Source organism: Mycteria americana, chromosome 9 (genome assembly GCF_035582795.1).
Source record: "Mycteria americana isolate JAX WOST 10 ecotype Jacksonville Zoo and Gardens chromosome 9, USCA_MyAme_1.0, whole genome shotgun sequence".
NCBI classification, from domain to species: domain Eukaryota; kingdom Metazoa; phylum Chordata; class Aves; order Ciconiiformes; family Ciconiidae; genus Mycteria; species Mycteria americana.
This window is the reverse complement of record NC_134373.1, coordinates 32,108,442-32,129,969: the sequence shown is the minus strand read 5'-3', so window position 1 is coordinate 32,129,969 and position 21,528 is coordinate 32,108,442. Positions and strand designations below refer to the sequence as shown.

At 40.4% G+C, this 21,528-nt stretch overlaps 1 protein-coding gene across 8 annotated transcripts in view; it reads left to right on the top strand.

Moving 5' to 3' along the window:
- MYLK (myosin light chain kinase) overlaps positions 1-19,053 on the top strand; it is a 223,507-nt gene extending 204,454 nt beyond the window's left edge. For 6 of the 8 annotated variants that reach the window (XM_075512682.1, XM_075512681.1, XM_075512680.1 and 3 more), the window contains 6 exons: positions 3,401-3,524; positions 11,401-11,553; positions 12,582-12,705; positions 13,921-14,050; positions 14,928-15,047; positions 16,907-19,053. In XM_075512682.1, coding sequence (XP_075368797.1) covers positions 3,401-3,524; positions 11,401-11,553; positions 12,582-12,705; positions 13,921-14,050; positions 14,928-15,047; positions 16,907-17,154 — 899 coding nt within the window. In that variant the 3' untranslated portion in view covers positions 17,155-19,053. Of the gene's footprint in view, positions 1-3,400; positions 3,525-11,400; positions 11,554-12,581; positions 12,706-13,557; positions 13,697-13,723; positions 13,819-13,920; positions 14,051-14,927; positions 15,048-16,906 lie in introns of those variants that run through there. The other 2 variants (XM_075512685.1, XM_075512686.1) reach the window with 2 other exon arrangements.
- The last annotated feature ends 2,475 nt before the right edge of the window (positions 19,054-21,528 follow it).

The following is a 21,528-nucleotide window of genomic DNA, read 5'->3' as shown; positions in this document are numbered from 1 at the left end:
CTAAGTGGCCTCTTCTTGCCAGTTGTCTTTTCTGGTGCACTGAGAGCACGTTCCTCCACTTGTGTTCCTTCAAGCCTTGTGATTTTGAAATTGGCTGTCAAATTCACTTGGGCTTTGACAGATGTGGGATTGGAGCCCCCATTCTATGGACCTGGCCCTGACTGAGCAGAAACCGCTCAACCAAGGGTCTGCTGAAGGGAACAGTGGCTGATTTTGCACTTCAACTTCTGAGATTTACTTTTAACTTTTTGTAACTAGTGCAAACTAATGCCTCTAAATATTCAGTGTTTTGATCAGTTTTAAAGAAATTAGAATCAGCTCCTTCTGCAGTCGTCTTCTGCAGCTAATTAGTTCTCTTACACTGTCAGGAAATACCAAAGCTGCAGTGGGATATTTTCCTGACCTTTTTTGGTGTGCTGAGGAACACATGTAGAAAATTGTTTAAGATAAACTTCTTGAGGAGAAAAGAGAATGGGGTTTGAGTACTGTAAAGATTTTCTTCTTTTAATCAGTTGATTATACACAGTGTTGGCAACAGTTTCCAGCTAGCTTGTCAGCTTTCTATCTGAACTAAGGGATATCCAAACACAGATCCTACTTGTGTACTAAGCTTGTAAACATCTGGGTAAAGATTGACATATTATTGCATAGAAAAGGTCTTATTCTTTTCTTTTCTTTTTTCTTTTATACACAGAAAATGCTGTATCAGTTGTTTCACACTGTATGTTTGCTCAAGTGCCATGTTTTCAAAAGAACATTTCTCTGACCTATGGGCAGCACATTTCATACACCAGCCTTTTGCATACACAGTGGCTCGTGGTAGTTTACACAGTGCACAGAAAAGCCTCCAAACTTGGATGTGAAAATCTGAGCCTGAGATTTGAATGATCATGATGAAGCTTTTAGAAAATAGGTTCTTTGTGAAAAATTTCGGTAATTTTTCACAAGGACAGTTGGAAAAAAATGTAGGTGTTGACTTTACAAAGAAGGCAAGTGGGAAGATGGGATCTTAGGCTTCCTGTTTGTGCTCGGAAAAGGAGAGGTGATCTCTCACTCCTCATTGCCACTGTGAAGAAGACATTGCCCTTGTTTTAGGCTACGTCAGTTTAGGTTGGATATTAAGAAAAGGATCCTACCTTTTGGGGTGAGAAAACTCTGGCTATGTGAGTGTAGGGATGTTGTGGAATAGCTTCTGAATGTTCGTTTTAAAGGCTAGTCAGACATCTGGCAGGAAGGTCTTGGTGTTGGTGAACTTGCATGGGAGGATCTAGGTGATTTCCAGGGGCTGCTCCCAAGCGTTCTTCTGTCTGTTTCTGTCTCTAGAAATGGGTGCTCTCTGCATGGACGGGTCTCTGAAAGCAGGGATAGCATGTGAAAATGAGGTTTCTACAATTAATTTACTATCACCATACCTGAGCAGAGCAAAAAGGGTTTCACAGCATTTAAAATGGGAAACTGGCAGGACTGCCAGTGAATTACTGTGGTAGTGCTTAAAAGTTGCCTCAGACATGTTGTTCAATCCTTAAGCAAGTTATTAACCCCATATATCCTTCAATTTTCATTTGGTAAGTTGGAGATTTGCATACCTCAGGAGTACTAACTTAGGTGTATGATTACATTTTATGAAATGACTTAACAGCTTTCATTGGAGGTAACTGTAGGTGTGGAGTCAGTATTGGGATCAGCATTTATGTTGCAAAACTTGACAGTGGAAGTTCTGGTAAACAAAAACATTCTGTAATGATTTGGTGTTGTGGACAAGTAGCTTCTATTGCTGTCTTCTCAAAACTTTGATCTGCTGCTGTTTGAGGTTTTTTAAGCTTTTCTCTTGATTATAGAGCTGCAAATCTCTGTACTTGTGGTAACCTTAACAGGAGCAGGATTGGAATCTGTTACATCTGGTTTTCTTCCCATTCATATGTGTTTTGTTTAGATGGTAATCTCTTTGGAAGAGGGAAGGTTCCTCACTATGTCATTCCACTGTGCCTAATCTGGATGCTACTCTTGCACAAAAGATAAATGCAATGCAATGAATCTCACTTAAGGCAAACACTGATTGCTCAGGCACATGTGCAGACTGGACAAGAGTTTCTCAACCTAAATCCAAGCCTGTTTGAAGTCAGAAACAATTTATTTCCTGACATTTTTATACTTTAGAATATAAATTTTTTACTGGGATTGTTTTTTTCCCCAATCCCTAATCTATTCCATAGTTTCCTTCCTTCCTGACCTTGCTTATTCTTTTCTTCTTCTTCCCATCCCACTTAGAATGAGCATCAATGAAAATTAGTCCATTGAGATTTGCCTAATAAGTTCTATCTAAATTACTTGCGTTGTTTCACACTATGACCAGAAGTTAGACATATCACTCATAGCTGGCAGCATAAACCGGCAATGCTAGGTTCTATACAGGTTGTTATTCTACCTTAATCCCTGTATTTTCCAGTAGAGCAATATGGGTGGGTCACCACAAGAAAGATGTAGAGCGAGTTCATGTGTCCCATGACCTCATTCTTTCAGTTCATATTGCTAGCAGTAGCTTCTTTGTAGCTCATTTTAAAGCATCCACACTGTGTTTCAGCAGAGCCAAATGTAGGACCCCTGTGCTACAAGCTAGCTGAATAAAAGTTTGGAGTGGCAGCTAATGACTAAGCATTTGTGGTCCCCCTTCACCACTTTGGAGCTCCACAGGTACGCTTGTAGGCAAGCCTGGGTTTGAGAGCATCCTTAAACCCAGTTTTACTGACAAGGTAGCGATCTGACAGGTGCCCGTCATCTGCTTCTTTCCTTGTTTCACCACTGACCTGTGCCACTTCAAATTTCAGAGACGTGCAACCCAGTATTGGTTTTCTTTCCTGTTTAAACTATAAAAAATGTGTTGGATTAAAATTGTTATTTCTTCTTATTATAATTTTATCACTAGTGCTTCTCTTTACAGTAGAATCCCTGAGCAGATCACTGAGCTTTGATAAATCTTAGAAAATTTGTGACAACTTCAACTTCTTTCTAACACTGGAATCCTGAAGTCCTCTTGTGCAACTGCTAAAGTGATGGAGGCTCAAATACTTTTGTACTTCAAGACATCCAAATCTGAATTAAACAGTAGAAGTTCTCCTCTTTCTTAGACTTGGTCTTGTGGAAACTCCTTGCAATAGGAACCTTCTTATTATGTGCCTTGTACGGTGCTGTGTGCTTGAGGATGCTTAACAAATAATTCTTTATTGCTATACATGTATCAGCTAAGAAAACAGCAGTTCAGGCATTATTTATTTTTTTCTGATAAGGATCTTTAACAAAATTGCAAATATGAGGACAAAACTGGTTTTCCTGTTACTGGGGAATAATTGTTTTTAAAAAACTGCATGCAGCAGTTAATGGTTTTCTCTTTCATTCTTCACAGAAAATGCAGGTTCTCTGAAAGTTCTCTTTGGGACACCTGAGTTTGTGGCTCCAGAAGTTATAAACTATGAACCTATTGGATATGAAACAGATATGTGGAGTATAGGAGTTATCTGCTACATTTTGTGAGTACCTTTGCTATTCTTAACACAAATCCTGACAGTTGCTGAACATTCCAAATTTCCATCAACTTTTGAATTCTTCTCCAATTTTGAGGCCTTTTGTATTCTAACTAGCAGCTCCAGTATGTTTAATAAAAATTCTCTGAAGGGTGTAATTGGTAAACTGCAGAACTAGCAGTTCTGGAAATTCAGCCATTTAGTGCCATACATCTTACATCACAAACCAGCACGCTTCATCTCATTTAAAAAGACAATGTGACAGTATTTTATTGTTAACTTTAACTATTTTTCCTTCCCAGATGTTAAAGAGAAATGTTTGGGCATGCACTAATAACTGATAATTTCCATTCTTTTATTCCCATGAAAGAAAATTTTTGTGAAATTCTGGGGTCTTCTTATTCAGATTGTATCCCTCGTGGGACAGACTAAAGTATCCCAGCATTACTGTATCTGTTCACAGTACATTTTAATTTATTACTAAGCACAAACCACTGGATAAATACATTTTATAAGCAGCATGGATCAAGCTCATGGAAATATTTTAGAGGACAGTTGGCTGCAGCTCTTGGTTACGTATTTTGGTATTTGATTTGACCTTTATATGTGATTTGATAACACGTGATTATGAACTTCAATGGGTCTAGAGAAATGTGTATGGAAATAGGATCTCCATGCCTAGAACAGCAAGCAATCTTCTTCCAACTGTGACTTTACACATTTGATGCCATATAAACAAATGAAGAGAGAAGCTCAGTTTGGAGCATGGCTCTTTCTCCCTCGCTCCGGTTTCAATAGTAAGTAAATGGCAGATCTGCTTTGCACTCATTCTTTTAAAAGGCTTCTCTCAATACCTTACTTGCTTTTTTAAAAGAGTCCCCTCCGCCCTGGCTACCCTCTTCCTTGACACCTGGCAATGCACAGTTCTCTGCCTCATCTTTACTGAGTCTTCCTGTGATACCGCTTGCCTTGTCAGCCTATACTGGTTCTCATACTCTTCTCATTTCCAAACTAAGCAACATAATTTTCTTTCTTGTCCTGGGCAAAAGCTACTACACCAACTCTCTTACTCCCAGGAAAAACTCTGAGTATTTATCTTATCTTCTGTTTCTTATGTGAAGCGTGCTCCACCCCTCAAGGTCACTTTGCTCTGCCAGTTTATTTACAGGATCTTTATTTTCCATTCACTTCCAGCATTTCTTTCTAGATCTTGAAAGCTCGTTTGGATCATTCTGTAGTTCAAATAATGTAGACCACACAGGCAGTACTCAGAGGACAAATTAATTTCTTTCTCTAGCTTTGGAGGCTGCCTATGGAGCTATGGAGACCCCAGGCTGCCTGCGCAGCCATGGACAACCCAAGGTCCCTCAATGCTGCATTGCCCCCTAGAGGCCTCTTACACCTTAAGGGACAAAACATTAACCACAGCGTGGCACGCACGTTTGGGCAGTTTAACGTCTTTTGCTGTCACTGGTTATCAAAGTATATGTGAGGTCTTGTGTGTTTGCAGTATAAGCAGTGACATGTCAGACAACCGAGGCAGAAATCGGTGACAGCAGTTGTGTGCGCTCCTAAGGCATGCAACCAGGCTCGCTGCTCCAATACAGTACGTGCTGGAGAACGCCGCCATCGTCTAAGTAGACAAGGCACAGGGAGCAGGTGAAACAGATGGAGAAAAGGTGAAATGTCTTGCCAAAGACCGGTCTGCTGGCAGCAGCAGAACTGCTTCTTCCCAGTTTCTCTGTGCCACCAGAAGCAAGATATTTGGATGCTGTAATGTTCAGCTGATGGGATTGGGTGGTGTTACACTTGATTCGGATGACCCGGTATGCCTTGTGAAATATATTACGAAATTACTTGTTTGCTAAGGTGTCTTTAAGCTCATTTAACTCCTCATGAGGGGAAAATTCCATTACCCAAACGCAACGAAAATCTTCTTTTTGATGCATAGCTATTACCGCAATAATGATTAACAGTAACAATCAGCTTTTGTCTTTCTTGTGATAAGAAGAAAGTAATAGAAGTTAGGGAAGACCTGTGAGTCATCGCTTCGACTTTCCCTCTCCACCCCAGAGCGACAGGCTCCCAATCTGTTTTCACTTCCTTAAAGCGCTTCCTTAAAGCTATTTTTGCAGACTCACAACTATGAGCCATTATCCAAAATGGACCATCACATCATCATTACAGAATGCAAATAAAAGTCATTGAGAACTGCATCTCTCTTTAGTTGTCGCTCTGCTTTCCTGTTTTGATTATAAGCTCAGAACTGCCAAATCTCATGCACAAAGTGTAAGACTCACTCATTTGGTGTCTGTCTCACCTACCATCACTGTGCTTGTAACTCAGCATTTGCATCCCCTCTCCCCCTGACAGGGTGAGTGGGGCCATGAAGGAAGAGGTGAGCACTGCAGCAGCACGGGACTTAAGGACAGGTCTGCTACAGGCAGCTGAAGGCCCAAAGCTGCTGTGTTCATCATCTGTCCTAAGTGAAGCAGCAGGGAGCATGCTATTGCATGACTTGACATAACACCTCTTTTAAGGTAGGATTCTAGGGTGTTGAGAGACCTGCAACCTGCCTAGAAAGAGGCTGTGTTTCCATCATGTCCTGTACAACAATGAATACAAACCAGGTTAGCAAAGAGCTGCTAAAGAGATCCCGGTGGGTGAAGGGTCTTCCCTGTGGAAGAACAAATGGGTGGGATGTAATGTCATGTGGAAAAGTGGGTGATAGCACTTCTCCAAAACCCTGCAACAAAACCTCTCTCCTAGGCTTCTGCTACGCAGGCGTAAGTACAGATACCGCACTCTCTGTTGGGATGCTGCATCTGTCTTCCTTATGGCACGACTGACTTAATTCCATCCTACAGCTCACGGGTTCCCTTTCCACATTTCTAAGCTACATATTAAATCCTTTTAGTCTTTCTGGGTAACTTATTCAGTCCTGTCTCTTCATCAGTCTTTGTTCTTCCTTAAATTTCCCTGTTTGTATTCTCCACCTGGTGTTTTTTATCTCCCACTTTTATCTTGTTCTCTGTCCTGTTCTGCATCACAGTACTGTCCCACATACTTAAGTTGATCTATTGCCTTTGAAGTAACAGGCCACAAATATTATAGCTTCTGTATATCATCTCCATTTCTGTCTATTTCAGTGTTTCTCTTTGCATTTACAATAACCTTTTTCTAATGAAGGTTAAACCTCCTGAATTCTTTCCAGCTCTTTCTGTCCCACTTATTCTTCTGGGCATTGCTGAATTTGTTTGTTGTTTTTTCTATTTCTAGTTCTCTTCTGATGACCCACTTGGATAGCCAGTGTTTCCAATATTTAGTAATCTGAAACAATTTCTGAATTCTATTTTTATTTCAAACCAAATTTTGGTCTAAGATTTCAGCGCTGCATATACGTACATTGAAAGTGGATAGCCCTTTTCCTTCTGTCACCATAGAATCTGACTAGCTTCAGTGAGGAACTGGCTGTGGCTGATTCAAACCTCTGCTTGCTTTCCATTAGTTCTTCTTGCTTTATCAGTGCCAAGCAGCGTATATCTTTTCAGAGTAGTTGATCTCTGTCAATTAATAATTTTTTAATGTGCTATATCTGAGGCTGGTTTTTAATATCATATCTGATCTTGCTGTATACTCTTTTCCTTCAGCGCCTTCCTAATAACACACACCCTGATGCTTCAAATATTCCCTTTCTTTTTTATCTATTATGTTATTCATCACTGCTGTTGTTCCTCCCTTGTTTGGCAGTTTGGGTTGGCTGAAAGATCTTTCGGCACCATTCATCTTTTGGGTGTGCTGACTTAGGACTTTGATAAGGCAAGACACTCACACTGCTGGCTTACACTTGGCTCCATGTCTTATTAAAAATTTAAGTCTTGTTAATATAAAGATGAGAGAGCACTCCTTGTTCTTTCAATAAAGCAAGTTAGGAGGGCTTTAATGTTATGACTGTACTGCCCAAAAGAAAATGAATTATTTGTTCAGTGGCACTGGCAAATTGTGATTCCTCATTAATCCACTGGGCACGTAAAACAAGGATGAGAACAGAGTAACACCCTCGCTTCAGCAATGAGCTGTCTTCCTTTGCGTGGGTTCAGTGGTCTGTTTCTTCCTTGAGATGACCAGTGTGGGAGTCAGTCAGCCCTCACCTAAGGAAAAACTGGTTTTGTCCAGTGGATGTGTGTCCCCCCCCCAAAGTAGCCTGAGACTATTTATTTGTTTTATTTCACTTGTAAAAGAATTCAATTACTACATGATCTCCAGGGTGCAGGCACAATCATGTGCTTATTTGACGTGACCTGCACAGGTTTATCAGAAGCAGATCGTAGCCTTCATACTGAGATCTGTAACTTTTTTCACTGCTAACGCAATGCGAAGGAGGAGCTCAGTGGCATCAGCCCAAATCAGTTGCTGCTGCAAGCACTGCTTGCAGAGGAATGCTCAGAGCCTGACTTTTTGAGACATGCAGCAAACTCATCTTTCCTGGATTAGTGGCAGTCTTAATGCAAAGATTTCCAAGTGAAATGCTATGGTGTTTTGTTACACAGGCAGTGAGACTGGCGACCACATTGGACCCTTTTGATCTTAACATTTCTAAATCTGCACTCAGAGCTTTGTTAGAACAGACCAATAAATGTTAAGGAACTTCCAGAGGATAAAATATCTTTCTTCTTTATTTAGAAGTGGAAACTGTGAAAGATTTTCTAAACAAATGGTTCTTAACATGCCAGGAAGATGCCTGGTTAAGTAGCTGGAAAAATGTTTTCAGTAAACAACTTGCTGCTTGCCTAATAGTAACTTCGCAGTGTAAGCTCAGTATTAATTTTCTGGAATGGTAGCTCATCTTTATCACTTAGCTTCAGCATTCCAAAAAGAAATTGTTTCCATAATCTGTCAAAAGAGTTGCTGGGCCATTATTACTTTAAATGGCTATTAAGAAATGAACAACCAAGACTTAGGTCAGTGAAATCTGTGCTAAAGATAAGAATTTCTGGTTATAATCTACACTAGTTGCTGGATTTTGTTTTCTGACTATAGACAAGGACCTAGCTCTCCTTACAAGTATTTCCATGACAAGGCAACTGATTCACAGTGTAAAACTGTGGCAGAGAGATATTATTTTAGCCTTATAAATTTGTAACATCACATTCAGGAATACAAAAATAGGTCCATTGAAACGTTTGAATGGGTACTGTTACACTGGTGTTTGGAAATGACAAAGTGAGCGGAGGCTTAACCGATACCCATCTGGTAATTTAGCAAATGCATGGGATGGGTCAATCCTACCACAGCATTTAAGACTTTATCAGATAATTCTGTCGTGCAATTCTTGGGGAAAAAAAAAAAGCCAACCAAAAGAACCAAAGGTTGTTTTCGTCTCTAATCTCCTTCTATTTATCCTCATCCCTCAAAAGCTGTGTGTGACATGCGGTATCCCTTTGCCCAGAAAGCTGGACATCTTTATAAGCACTGCCTCTTACAGCAGTGTGGAGCAGTGGTGTTCCCACATGAAGGAATGTCTCTGTATCTGTAGCAGTCTTTTTAGCATGGAAATGATCTCTCAATACTGCAGCTTTAATCGCTGGAAATAGGCCAAAATATTGTCTAATGTAGCACAAGAGCTGCACAATACTATCTGTGGTAATACTATCCAGAGGTCACCTTTGCCATACTTCGATCAAGTATTGAAGGGAAATGGGATTGTTATTGCTCTGGCTGCCCAAGTGTGTCCTCTGGAAGCTTAACTGGATGAAGAGAAGATGTGCATCTCCTATATCAACAGTGAATTAAAGAAATACTTCACAGACCCTTCATTTGTATAAAATGTGAGCGTTTTTAGTAGCCGCTGAATTGGCTGAGAGATTAGTGTACTTACTACCTAGTCAAAAAAGAGACAACTTAGCAATCGGTATCTGGAACCCAAAACTTAGAACTGCAGTCTGGATGAGATTTTTTCCACTTTCTAAAACATTATAGAGAATGATGATGTTGTCATAGGAGATGGGTTTAAGGCCCTGCAGGAGTGCTTTGCGGATTCCAGGACAGAGATTTTGCTTCAACAATTTACCTGGCCATGAGGGCTGATGTGCGTGAGGGCAGAACAGAGTCTCACTGCGCCGCAGCTATACCAACTCTCCAGTGCTATCAGGCATAAACTGTGTCTCTTCCAGTAAAGTAAGTGTCAAAGACAGAGAATAGTTGTGGTAAAGTTGTTTTATGTGAGCATTTTTTGCTAAGTTAATCTTTCAGCTTTCTGTAACTCATGCCTATCATATATTCATAAAGGGGTTTATGCCACCTTATACATTTATAAAGTCATGCTTCACTGTTGCATTTGAATGCACCCCATATAATGGAAAGTAAGACAGCAAATGCCTTCTGTTCTGATTTACCTTTCTGCCTGAGAAGAAACAAACCTTTTATCTTCAGCTCATGTATTATTACTAGCAAATATCTGAAGTATACACGTAAGATTCTAGGCTCTGCTGTACTGCACACAACTTCCAGAAATGGTAAAAGATTTAGTATCTGCTTTGTCTGAGGCTTCAAAGAGTGTGCGTTTCTGCTTTGCGTATAGAAATGAAATCCTGAGGAACAAATTCCAAATCAGATTTTGAATGTAATTAGTAACAAAAGAGCAGCAAAATAACTTTGGAGGAGGAGATGATACTAATATTATTAATCTAGTAGCTCACTTTATTTGATCCCAGTCTCTTTTTCTACCAGTCTGTTCTGTGATATTCAGTAGCATCATGACGCTCATAAAGCATTATATCCCTATAGTATTTTCAGAACCCCAGTAAGTTCCACTTATTTTTCCATATTTAAAAAAAAAAACATACTACTGCTGAAATGTAACTGGTTGTTGTAACTGGTTAACATGATTGTACAGAGAAAGCAAATAAAGTCTGTAAAATTTCATGAAGAATAGGTTATTATGTAAATTGCATGCCAAATTACATGTTTTCCAGTTCCTGGAAAACTGAATAACTTGTAGTTGTAACGAATGAGCAACCGTTCACCTGCAAGTTTTTACTGAAAGGGTGATATATACAGGAATCAAAAGTATCTGGATGCACAAAGGTACAGTATAATAAAGGACAACGCTCAACTGGAGAAAGATACTCTGCAAAAATGACACCATGATGTTCTGTAATTGCCTTTCACTGACTATTTATCAGTTATATTGTGTAAAAAGCCTTGGAAGCTCAACTTAGGTTATAAAAGAGTATTATTTCCATTTCATGCATCATTGTGACTGATTGAGAACATAAAGACCAAATTACTTTTGGATGCATCTGCATAACTCTACAGCCCGCAGTGATGTAGCGCTGTTTTATCTGGCTATATAACTCAGGGTGGTTTTGTTTACAAAATAGCCCTGTGGATTTCATGATTTCATGATGCATCTTTCTTCTTGGGCTCTCTCTGCAGGAGTAAATGGAATAAAACGTACAAAAACCCTTGGTTTGACAGTAAAGGCAGCAAAGTCACTCTGAAAGCACCAGCGGAAAAAAAAAGCTATTCAACTGCATTTGGTGTGAAAATTGCAGTATTATTTATGCAGAACTAGACAAGCCATTTAACAAACTAGTATGCTCCACTTTCACCTAATTGTAGTTCTCTCCTCAAAAATGTCTTGGGAAAAGAGAAAGAAACAGCAAAAATTTTCCTTTCAGTTTTGCAGTCAAAATTCTAGTTTCCTTCCCATAAGACTACCTGTAGTTGGCTATGAGTCCTTTTTTTTTTTTTTGAAGGAGCTTTACTGATAAAGATCTGCAGAGCATAGGAGATGTCACACACAATTTTAATTTGCTCCTCTGATAATTTGCAAATTGACACTGTTTGTTTTGTGTCTCTCTGTCTATTGTACCCCCAGGGTCAGCGGACTTTCTCCCTTCATGGGAGACAACGACAACGAAACCCTAGCCAACGTTACCTCAGCAACCTGGGACTTTGATGATGAGGCTTTTGATGAAATCTCTGATGATGCCAAGGACTTTATCAGCAATCTACTGAAGAAAGATATGAAGTAAAAGCTGTTGGACTTGATACACTTTCTATGTTTGCATTTAGCCGAACTTGTCATTCTTGTTTCTCCACTATGAATCTCCACGTTGACGCAGGCACCTCTGGCCATACTTTATAAGGAGCTCTGTGTGCCCATCTGTCTGTGTGTGCAGCTCTCGTTTATTGTACGGCGCAGGGTCTGAATGGAGCGCTCTCTTCTAATGGCCTGCTCATTCTGCTTTTCCCTTCCCTCGGGCAAGATGCACCCTGAGGTTTTGTGTGGCTACTCTTATCTTCACTGTTGTGTGACACAGAGTCCTGCATGATGGGTTGTCTTGGTCTGAATGGGTTGCAATTTTGCCAGATTTATTTCTATGTGTTGCTTTTAAGTGCGGTACCTCTGAGTAGGCAGCTTTCCTATAAATCTAGTAATTGGGCAAGAAAAAAAACCCCCGAGTCGGCAGCCCTGTTTACAGCAGACTCTGAACAAACCAAGGAAAGAAAACGTACTTCTTCCAATGAGTTTGCAATCGGATGGATGGAGAACAGAGGGTTATTTTTATCCGCGTACCATGAACAAAGTGAAGAGTGGGTGTGGCTTGATTAGAGATTTGGACAATTCTGTTTTGTTAAATGTTTGGTGCTGCAGGGAAGGAAGGTATTAAGTGGTGGGAAAGGGGAAGTCTCTGTAAGTGAAGGAAAGGAGATCTGGGACAGGGTTCTGCCAGCATGAGGCAGCTGAATCATTGCCATTGTGGCTCTGCTGTATGTGTTCCATGCCTAAAACATATGGCTTTTCATGCTTTGTTTTATAATGTTTTATTAACACTTAAAAATGCACAGTTTTCTCTCAAAAAAACCCTACAGAAATTGTGAAAGTGAGTTTAAGAAGTAAGCACGGCTGGGAAAGCAGTGCCATGTGATCTATGCTGCTAAATTTAGGAAACAGAAAAATCAGCTCTCAGAGAAGAGAGTGCAAAATAATGTTAAAGCAGGTAGGTTCAACTACCGTTAATGGCAACACTGACTAGTCTTTTTATATAAAAACAGGAGTCGCTTAAATTGTACTCAATGTCTTCAGCATCCTTGGCTGCAAAAAGACACCAAAAACATGGAAGCCAAAAAACTTTCCAAAGATAGGATGAAGAAATATATGGCCAGAAGAAAATGGCAGGTAATGAAGAGGACATGGAATTGGGCTAGTTATCCTAATAAGTCTCTTTATTTCTAATGTTTATGATTCTGAGAAACGTGTCATGCCAGGTGGTTTCTGCTGCTGGTGAAAACTCCAGTGTGGCCAGAGTATGAATGCAGTAAAGCAGGTTTGGTTTCTATGGGCGAGCAGTAGGAGGGTGCACGGCTGCATATATATAACACGTGATGATTCCATTTCAGGCTACTAAAAGGCGTATGAGTTCAAGTATAGTTTTTCCTATTCTTTTGGGGGTATGACCATCTCTCCGCCCTGCCCTCTCCATGCCTCTGAGGGCTGGGGGATTACGTTATTAACAAACGTGAACAGCTAGGGAAAAAGCTTATCCGCCTGGCCTCTCTGAAGATACCTCATTTTGTGGTAGTTTCATTCTAAGCCACTAGTTCTGTCCTGTTGGAGCACCAAGCTTCTCGTGGATTTGGTCAGATTGGTTTAATAATCTTCTCTGACATATTTGGTCTCCGTATCTTCTTTTTTCTTAATGCTGGAACTGTTGTGGCAGGTCCATCTGTGCCGTTCTGATAGCTAGGGGAGCTGACGTATAAAATTCTGGATCCAGCCTTTTGAGCAGCCTACAAAATATGCATTTATGTAAATCTGCCTTATATTTCCTCTTACGTTCTACTGTACATGTTTCTTAGGAGCTCATGCAAGCTGTACAAAAATACAAGTGTCCGTACTAGAGGCAACATAGTTTGAGCATATTTTAGTATCCTGGTGGTTGATTCTCGAGCCTGTCAGAGGTCTGCTTCCATCATGCAGATGGTACTTTCTCATTCATTTCATATTAGCTGGTTATTCATCCTTGATGAAACTCAGTCCAGCCCATACGGCTATTGAGAGAGCCGTCCGCCACCAGAGTTAAGTTCCAGTTAAACAGGACATAGCTTTTTTGCTGGCCCTCCTCTCACACAGTGCTTTTTATCCGCAGCTAACAGAGACATTCATTTAGGTATGAGTTCATCAGGGGAAGTTTATATCTGCAACTAAATTTGGTAATTCGGACCAGCCTGCTCTGTCTCTCCTAAAACAACAGAGCTATATATAAGCAGTTTGTCCAACAATTCCAGCGAGGTTTGCAGAGATCCCAGATAATTTGTCCGAAGCACGACTGTTACAGAAAATCACATGCCTGTTGGATTGGATTGATCAGAAGCCTTTTATGTTATGTCTTAGAAAACAGGCCATGCCGTCCGAGCAATAGGAAGACTGTCGTCCATGGCAATGATTTCTGGTATGAGTGGGAGGAAGGCCTCTGGGAGCTCGCCTACCAGCCCTATAAATGCAGACAAAGTAGAGAACGAAGGTAAGGAATTTTGCTGCACCGTATTTTTACCTCTCTGTGAATCAACCTTACTAAAACTTTTAGCAAAATGCTAGAGACCAATCCTCGAGTTGGTTATTCCTGCTCTCTCTCTCTGTGTTTTTATCTTTTTTTTTTTTGAAAAAAATCTATCAAAAATTCATTGTTCTCATATTGTTCTGCTACTCGGAATGCCCCAGTATAAGTATGGGCAGTAAACTCTTCTCTTTTTAAAGCCAAAGAATTAAGGCAGATTTGTCAGCTGCACTTTCTATCAGTTTGGGAATGCATGTTTATACAAAGATTACAGTGATGTATTGCCTTCCCATGCAAGCGAGCAAGCAATAAAGTATTAACACTTGCTGTAACCAAGACATGTACTCTGCATTAACCATGCTCCTCAGACAGAGGCATTTAAGAACAAAAATAATGCGTCTACATTAGTCCGCTGTGTCCTCATTTGAAATGTGGATTTGTGGTGCGTAACAATCAGAGCTGCAGATGTTTGACACTTCTGAAAATCAAGCAAGTCATTTTGACATATCCACACAGACTGCGGGCCTCATACAAGTTGAACTGGTTTACCCCTCTGACTAGCAAAAGTCCAGGTTGGGTTAGATCAAATTCAAGGAAAAAATAAAGAGGATTTGTAGTGTGGTGGCCTGCATGTTGATTTCATTCTATTTATGGCCTGAATCTTTGTCCAGCTGCAAAAGATTGGCATAAAACTAAGCAGCTAACGTCCTCACTGTCCCATTAGCCTTACAGAATTAAGTGAAATAAAAGATGCTTTCATTACCATCTGGTAATTAAAAATTAAAATGCATCTTTTGAGAACATGCCCTGTAAAACCATTAACTATCTCTTCACTCTCCTCCAGATGCTTTCCTCGAAGAAGTGGCTGAAGAAAAGCCCCACGTAAAGCCGTATTTTACTAAAACAATCCTTGACATAGAGGTTGTGGAAGGAAGTGCTGCTAGATTTGACTGCAAAATTGAAGGTACTTTGAATTGGCATATCTGTTTCTTTCCTTCCTTCCTTGTCAGCTTTCTGCATTGTGCTGTTGTTTAACTTTTTCTTTTCTTTTTTTCCTGTATTATTGTTGAGTTGGTGACATTTGGCTTTACCAATATCTGCATGTCACAGCATGAATGTGTTGCAATAAGAGAAATTACTTGGAGCTGCATGGGCTTGTTCTGTGCTTGCCATAGAACAGAAGTCTCCAAGCGTCACTGTGTGAATCACTAATTCCGAATAGCAAGTGGGAAGAGTTAAGATGATTTTTGACGGTAGCAACAGTAAAAACAAGATGCAATGTAGTAGCAAAAATTGCAGGAGTACACTCTTAGAGACTGCTAACCAGAAACCAAGAATAAGAAGGAAGTCACTTGTCTGAAATGACAGACAAGTTTCAGGTGACCTCAAGATAACTTTAGCCATACCTACATTGTATTAAAGGCAAAGAAGTCCCTAACAGTGTATTTGCATGAGAAGTAATGATTATATCATTGCGCTGGTTACAAAAGTCACATCTAGAAAATACTGTATTGTTGTTTGGTTTTTTTAACTTATGAGTTCAAGAAAGAAAACTCAGATTGGAATATGCAGATAGAAAGAATAAGTTTATGAGAAAGTATTTAAGGAGCTAGGGCTTGGTCAGCCTAACAGTCTGAAGGCCAAGACTGCTAGCACTTCTATTGCAATGAGATTGAACCTTCTGTATCACAGCTGTTGATGAAAGCTAGAAATTAGGAAGAGAAGAGCTGTTTAAACAAAATGGATAGAGTCGATACCATACTGCATGCATGTAAATTAGACAATTTCTAATCTTAAAATGACGTTCAGAAACTGCCTCACTGACCTTCTGCTTGTTTCTGTGCTCCTAATCTCTTTCACTGCCTGTGTTTCCTACCTCACAGCGGAGATGTGAGGATGGATTATTGTTGCTGATGGATGCTCAGCATGAGGGGTATGTGCATAAGTACTGCATGGAATAAAATAGATGGCTGATGTTCCAAACTTTCCAGTGTATTGCTGTAATGTTCGTTGTGTACTAGGGGTTCCTGCACTTTATTTCTGCTCAGTGGGAAGTCACCCTCCCGTCACAGTCCAGAACTTGGCTGAGACAATAAGCCTTCAATTTGTTATGGCAGCCAAGAGTACTGTATAAGGGATTGTTCTCCAGCATGCATTGTACAGCCCTGCTCTGAATGCTTCAAGTATAGCAGAGCCATTTGCTTCACAAAAGGCTCCAAAGCTCCTGTTGAGATGCATAATCAAAATGCTTTTCTTAGATTCCCTCGCTTATCCTAACAAACAAATAGGAAATGGAGTGCCACGGTCACCGTACAGGACAGGCTGTGTGTAAGGAGCAGATTAGGAAGAGGAAGATTTAGAATAGCCACAACAAAGCAAACTGAGAAGGATATTAAACTGTAGTTGTAGCCCAAAACACCTTACACTTGAAATTCTAAATCTTGGTGTTGGGAACTGTGGTTTCCACGAAAGCTGCAACGTAAGGTAAGCCTCAAATACACTATTAAGAGTCCCTTGCTGGCTGATGTCCGAGACACACAAAAAGCTGTCTGCAGTCACTGCTAAATTAGTGGAGAGTGGAACCTAGTGAGTACCTCAGTGCTAACTTTCAATTTTTGGCTATTCATAATAAAGTTGTTTCAGGTAAACGTGAAGGAAAAAAGCCTCAGGTCATCTACATTTATTTTAAATATAACTCAATGAAATAATTGTATATCAACATATTGGCATGTCCATACACAGACATGGAATTAAAGCTCAAAGTAATTACAGATTAGTTAATACTAGTTTATTGCAGTTGCTGTTCTCTCTCCACTATTGCAGGCTATCCTGACCCTGAGGTAATGTGGTACAAAGATGATCAGCCTGTCAAGGAGTCCCGTCACTTCCAGATAGATTACGATGAGGATGGGAACTGTTCTTTGACTATTTCTGAAGTATGTGGGGACGATGATGCCAAATATACCTGCAAAGCTGTTAACAGCCTTGGGGAAGCCACATGCACCGCAGAACTCCTTGTGGAAACAATGGGAAAAGAAGGAGAAGATGAAGATGAGGAGGAGGAAGAATGAAACAAGGCTCAAAGAAAAAAAAAGTGAAAAAAATATATTTAAAGACTCTCCTTATAAGTCTCAGAAAACCAAGTTATCAAAAGCACCTTGTGTGATATGTAGGTCTTTGGGGGGTTGTTTTTTCAGCATGATCAGTTGATACCTGTTTGCTTTATGTGTGGGCATTAATTCAAATCAGCAGGCAATTTTAAGTTGCTAGCATGATTGGATTTACTTTAAGCAAGTCATCAGCTAAGTTGCCCAGTCTATTTTTAAAATCAAATGTATGGAAAACAAGTCTACGGTTACATTCTGAACGTCTTAAAGAAAAAGAGTCCATTTACTGAGCTCATTGCTCTATACCATCACTTTCCTCAGCCAAAATTGCAGCTAAGTTGACTCCCCAAGATCTACTTTACAAAGGAATCATTTGCCAGACACGCAGTGAATCTCTCCAGTCCTAAGAAACAGGCTGCTTCCCGAGCAGTATCTTCTATAAGGGAAGGTCTGACACAGCCAGCATTGCAAATTGTATGTTGGTAGGGTTCATTTTTCATTTGTTTTAAACAGAATTTCACGGTCCTAACTTCAAACTACTGCCCTTTCTCAGTGTGCTGTTAGTGCCATTGTAGTACTGGCGAAAGTTAAACATCCAGGTGGTTTCCTGAGATACTTCTGATCTTGCTTTTAACCAGCTGATCACACCTTGTCACCTTTCCCTTATAGAACCTGTCACTTCAGTGCAGTTACAGCTGCCTACTCAAGAAACAGACTGAAAACACAAAGACTGAGAATATTTGCTGTTGTTCTGGTCAGTCTAAATAATGACTTATGATTCATATATATGCTGCTGTGAAAAAAACAGGTTATTGCACAATCAGTGACTTCTATGTGCATGTGTATGAATGGAATCCCAGGTCAGTTAAAGTTTTACTTGCATTTATTTGGTGATTGCAAAACAGATTTCAACTGATGATAAGCTGGAAACTCCCACAGATTTTTGGAGTAGCCAAAAAGATAGTAGCCTGGATTACAAACTCCTTTATACTTAGCGGTTTCCAAAGAATCTTAACCTATATAGGACCTATTTCTACCTTATGAGCTTGACTGTCTTGTTTTTGTCTTGAACCTGCACCAGTAAGGCTGCTGCGTTTTTTAAAAATGCAGAAAAACAAAACAAAAAATCCGAAACCCAGTTTTTTTCTCAGAAATGGTTAATGCACTCAGACTTAGTAACTTTGCTTTCCTTTCACAGTATTGGCACTTTTTAATTTTTTGTTGTTGTTGTTCAGGGTAATATCAGAGGCTGCAAGGTGATATGCATAATCCAAAACCAGTGTGTCTTATATCTACGTATCATTCCAAAAGTGATTCTTTTTCTTTTCCACTTTTTGTGTGTAAAGTGCAAACATTTGCATTTCAAAGGTTACCTCTTTTAAAAAAAGCCATTACCTTAAATCCTCACCATTAAGTAGTCAGTGTACTTTAATACAGGTGTGTACAATATCAACCTTAGGGTGTTTGATATTACCTAGTTGTGTATGTGTTTCATATGATTTGCTCTTCTACATTCAAAGCTCAGCTAATGTGGATGACACGATGGTTTTTAACTGCTTTACTCTTTGTTGCTAAGTTCAGATTGCCAGCATGTCTTTTCCTTTCCAATTGATAAAAACCTCTTGTTATACTAAACACAGTATTGCCACAATTCCTTATACAGAAAGGTTTTGAATCTGATTTAGAGCATACAGAGCTTTTCTCACGTTTTTTTAAATGTTTTAGGCAACAACGGGGTGTATTTTGTACCTTAATAAAAATATGCTAATGTTCGCCCAGTTTGTTAAACCATCAGAATTGCAAAGATGAGAACGCTACGGCTGTAGTTACTCACGGTTCCTAAATAAATAATACCACAAAGCATGCTCCTTGTATACTCTATTGCAGGCGTCACTGCGTTCACATTGGCTAAGCGGATCAGTAGCAGTGGTCTTCTATTCTGTCCTGAGACCTGCTTGGCACAAAAAAGGATGAGGTGGCAACAGTGAGACCTCCTTGATCTTTGAGGTGCTGCCGCACTTCTCCCACCCTGTCAGCGCAGGCTAGTGCTGAGCGGGGGCTACTCTGCCCAAATGCTATCAGGTACAGGCTGAGGCTGACACTAGTTGTAGCTGTGTGCTCTGCCGCACGTCTCCAGCCTCATCGCATCCTTCACAATGAACAGAAGCGTAAACGGGGACGGGGCACCGCGCCAGCTGTGGTTTCCTTTTACAGTTGAGAATTCCTTTATGGTGGGGAAACCTATGGTTCAGAAAGACCGTAAGACAAGAGAGAAAAAATTCAGACAAGTCTAAATGTAGATGTGTACTTACACCAATGTTCCTACAAACTGTAAAGATGAGGATATTTAGCAAATACGCTTGCGCTGCCTTTACGCAGACTTCTTCTAACATGCAGTCCCAGATACCATGGACCATGCAGGACCACGCAGAAACTCCCTAAAGGAAAGATTGTGAAACATCCTGCTTGTAGCAACACATTTCTTGAGCAAATCTTCAGCCCTTGAAACAGTCATCTTTGCAAGATGTGCTCTACTGTCTTGTGAATGTACCTAACTTTACTCGTTGGCTGCTGGTTTCCGTTCAGGTAGGCACACCCCTAAAGCAGTAAAAGGTCCGGCTCTGATGGCCTGGTCTGTGGGCATGGCAAGGTCTGTGGGTACACGTACTGGGTATCAAAACCCGCAGACTCAATATTGGTGTTCCTGCACAGATTTTCCCTTCCCCCTCCTCCTTTACTAGTCCTCCCATGTCCCACAGGCTGTAAACTGCCTATTTTACTTTTTCCCAAGGATGTAACTACCTTACCATCTCCCTGTTGCCTCCTATTAACATCCCTTCTAGTCTGCAGGAAACAACCACCTCTACTTCAAAAATGATGTGACACGTATCTAATTCAACTCTGAGCAATTGACTCCAACCTGTATTTGACCTTGAATTTTTTGTTTTGTTTGAAGAACAGAATTCTATTTCCACTGAAGAAGGATATTTTATGTACTTGAAATCCTGTCTCATTTTGCCAGCCGTCCTAATTGGTCTAATAAAAGGTATTACCTCTTCCTATAAACCTTGTCTTGCTTGTATAATGTTTGCAGAAAGCCACTCTTGGGGTGTGCTAGGGTTGACACAATCCCCAATAGCAGAGTTTATGCAAGACATTGGTACTGCCCCAGATGGACCACTTAATTGTTCTTGTACTTCTTTTGTACAAAATTCAGTCTTCTCAAGAGACATGGAAAATTTGGGACTGGTTTTCACTGCTCGGGTTTCTGGACTTGCAGAAACTTAATTTACTTAATTACAGGCCTGTCCAACCACCCAAGCATCCTGTGCATATTTCTGGTTGATGAAGAGATCTTTGCTAATTCTTTGTGTGGCATGCAAAGACTTTTGTATCGCTGTTTCTCTTTGCTCACAAGGAAGACAGCACAGGACTTCATAGCTCTCTCCTCTGTAGTAAAGTGTCAGGCTTTGAAAACGTATAAAATTTTTTTGGTTGCATACATGAATAATGAATGACATTTCTCTAAAATTTCTTGGAATAGTTATTAGAAAGGTCCAGAACATTGCACTAAAACATTGCTGTGAAAATTAAATTCTCGTAAGTCGTTGAATTTTGAACCCTATTGACTGTGACCCTATCACATGTAATGCCATGAATACTTACGGGAAAGCAGAATTGCCGAATTTATGGGACAGGGAGGGAGGCTGTTATTCTGCACTGCTCATAAAGGAACGGCACCATAACCAGCATGAAAAATAAATTGAGAATTGTTTCTGGAAGTTGAGAAGTAATTCCACAGAGTATTTACAAATTCTGTAGGGAAAAAAAAAATTACTTTCATCCTTTCATTGTAACTCTTTGGAAAGATAGTTCTAGTTGTATCTTCCCTAAAGAGTATGCTTGAATTTGTGTTGCCATGAAAGTAACGCTATCCAGGTTTTTGCTCTTGTATAAAACTTCTGCAGAAAATGAGCTACAGCTCTGGCTGCGCTCGGCTTCAGCAGCTTATTAAACTCTGAAAGTGATGAAAACCTACTAAATGCTCCTAAAATAACCTCAACCTGAAAACTGACACTATTAATTTCTCTAAGGAAATGACAGACCCATTTCTTCCTGCAGGAGTGAGACCACAGAGGCGCATTTTTAACCTGTTTCACGCTGCGATCGAAAAGGTCGTTCATCACCGGGCCGGGAAGCGCCAGGCCTGGCCTCCCCGCAGGGCGCCCCGGTGGGCGTAGGGCACAGACTACGCGAAATTCCCCAGCAACCTGCCACCGCTCTCGGTTCCCGTTTCCGAGCTGCCCTCTGCGGGCACCAGAGGATCCGGCTGAGGCC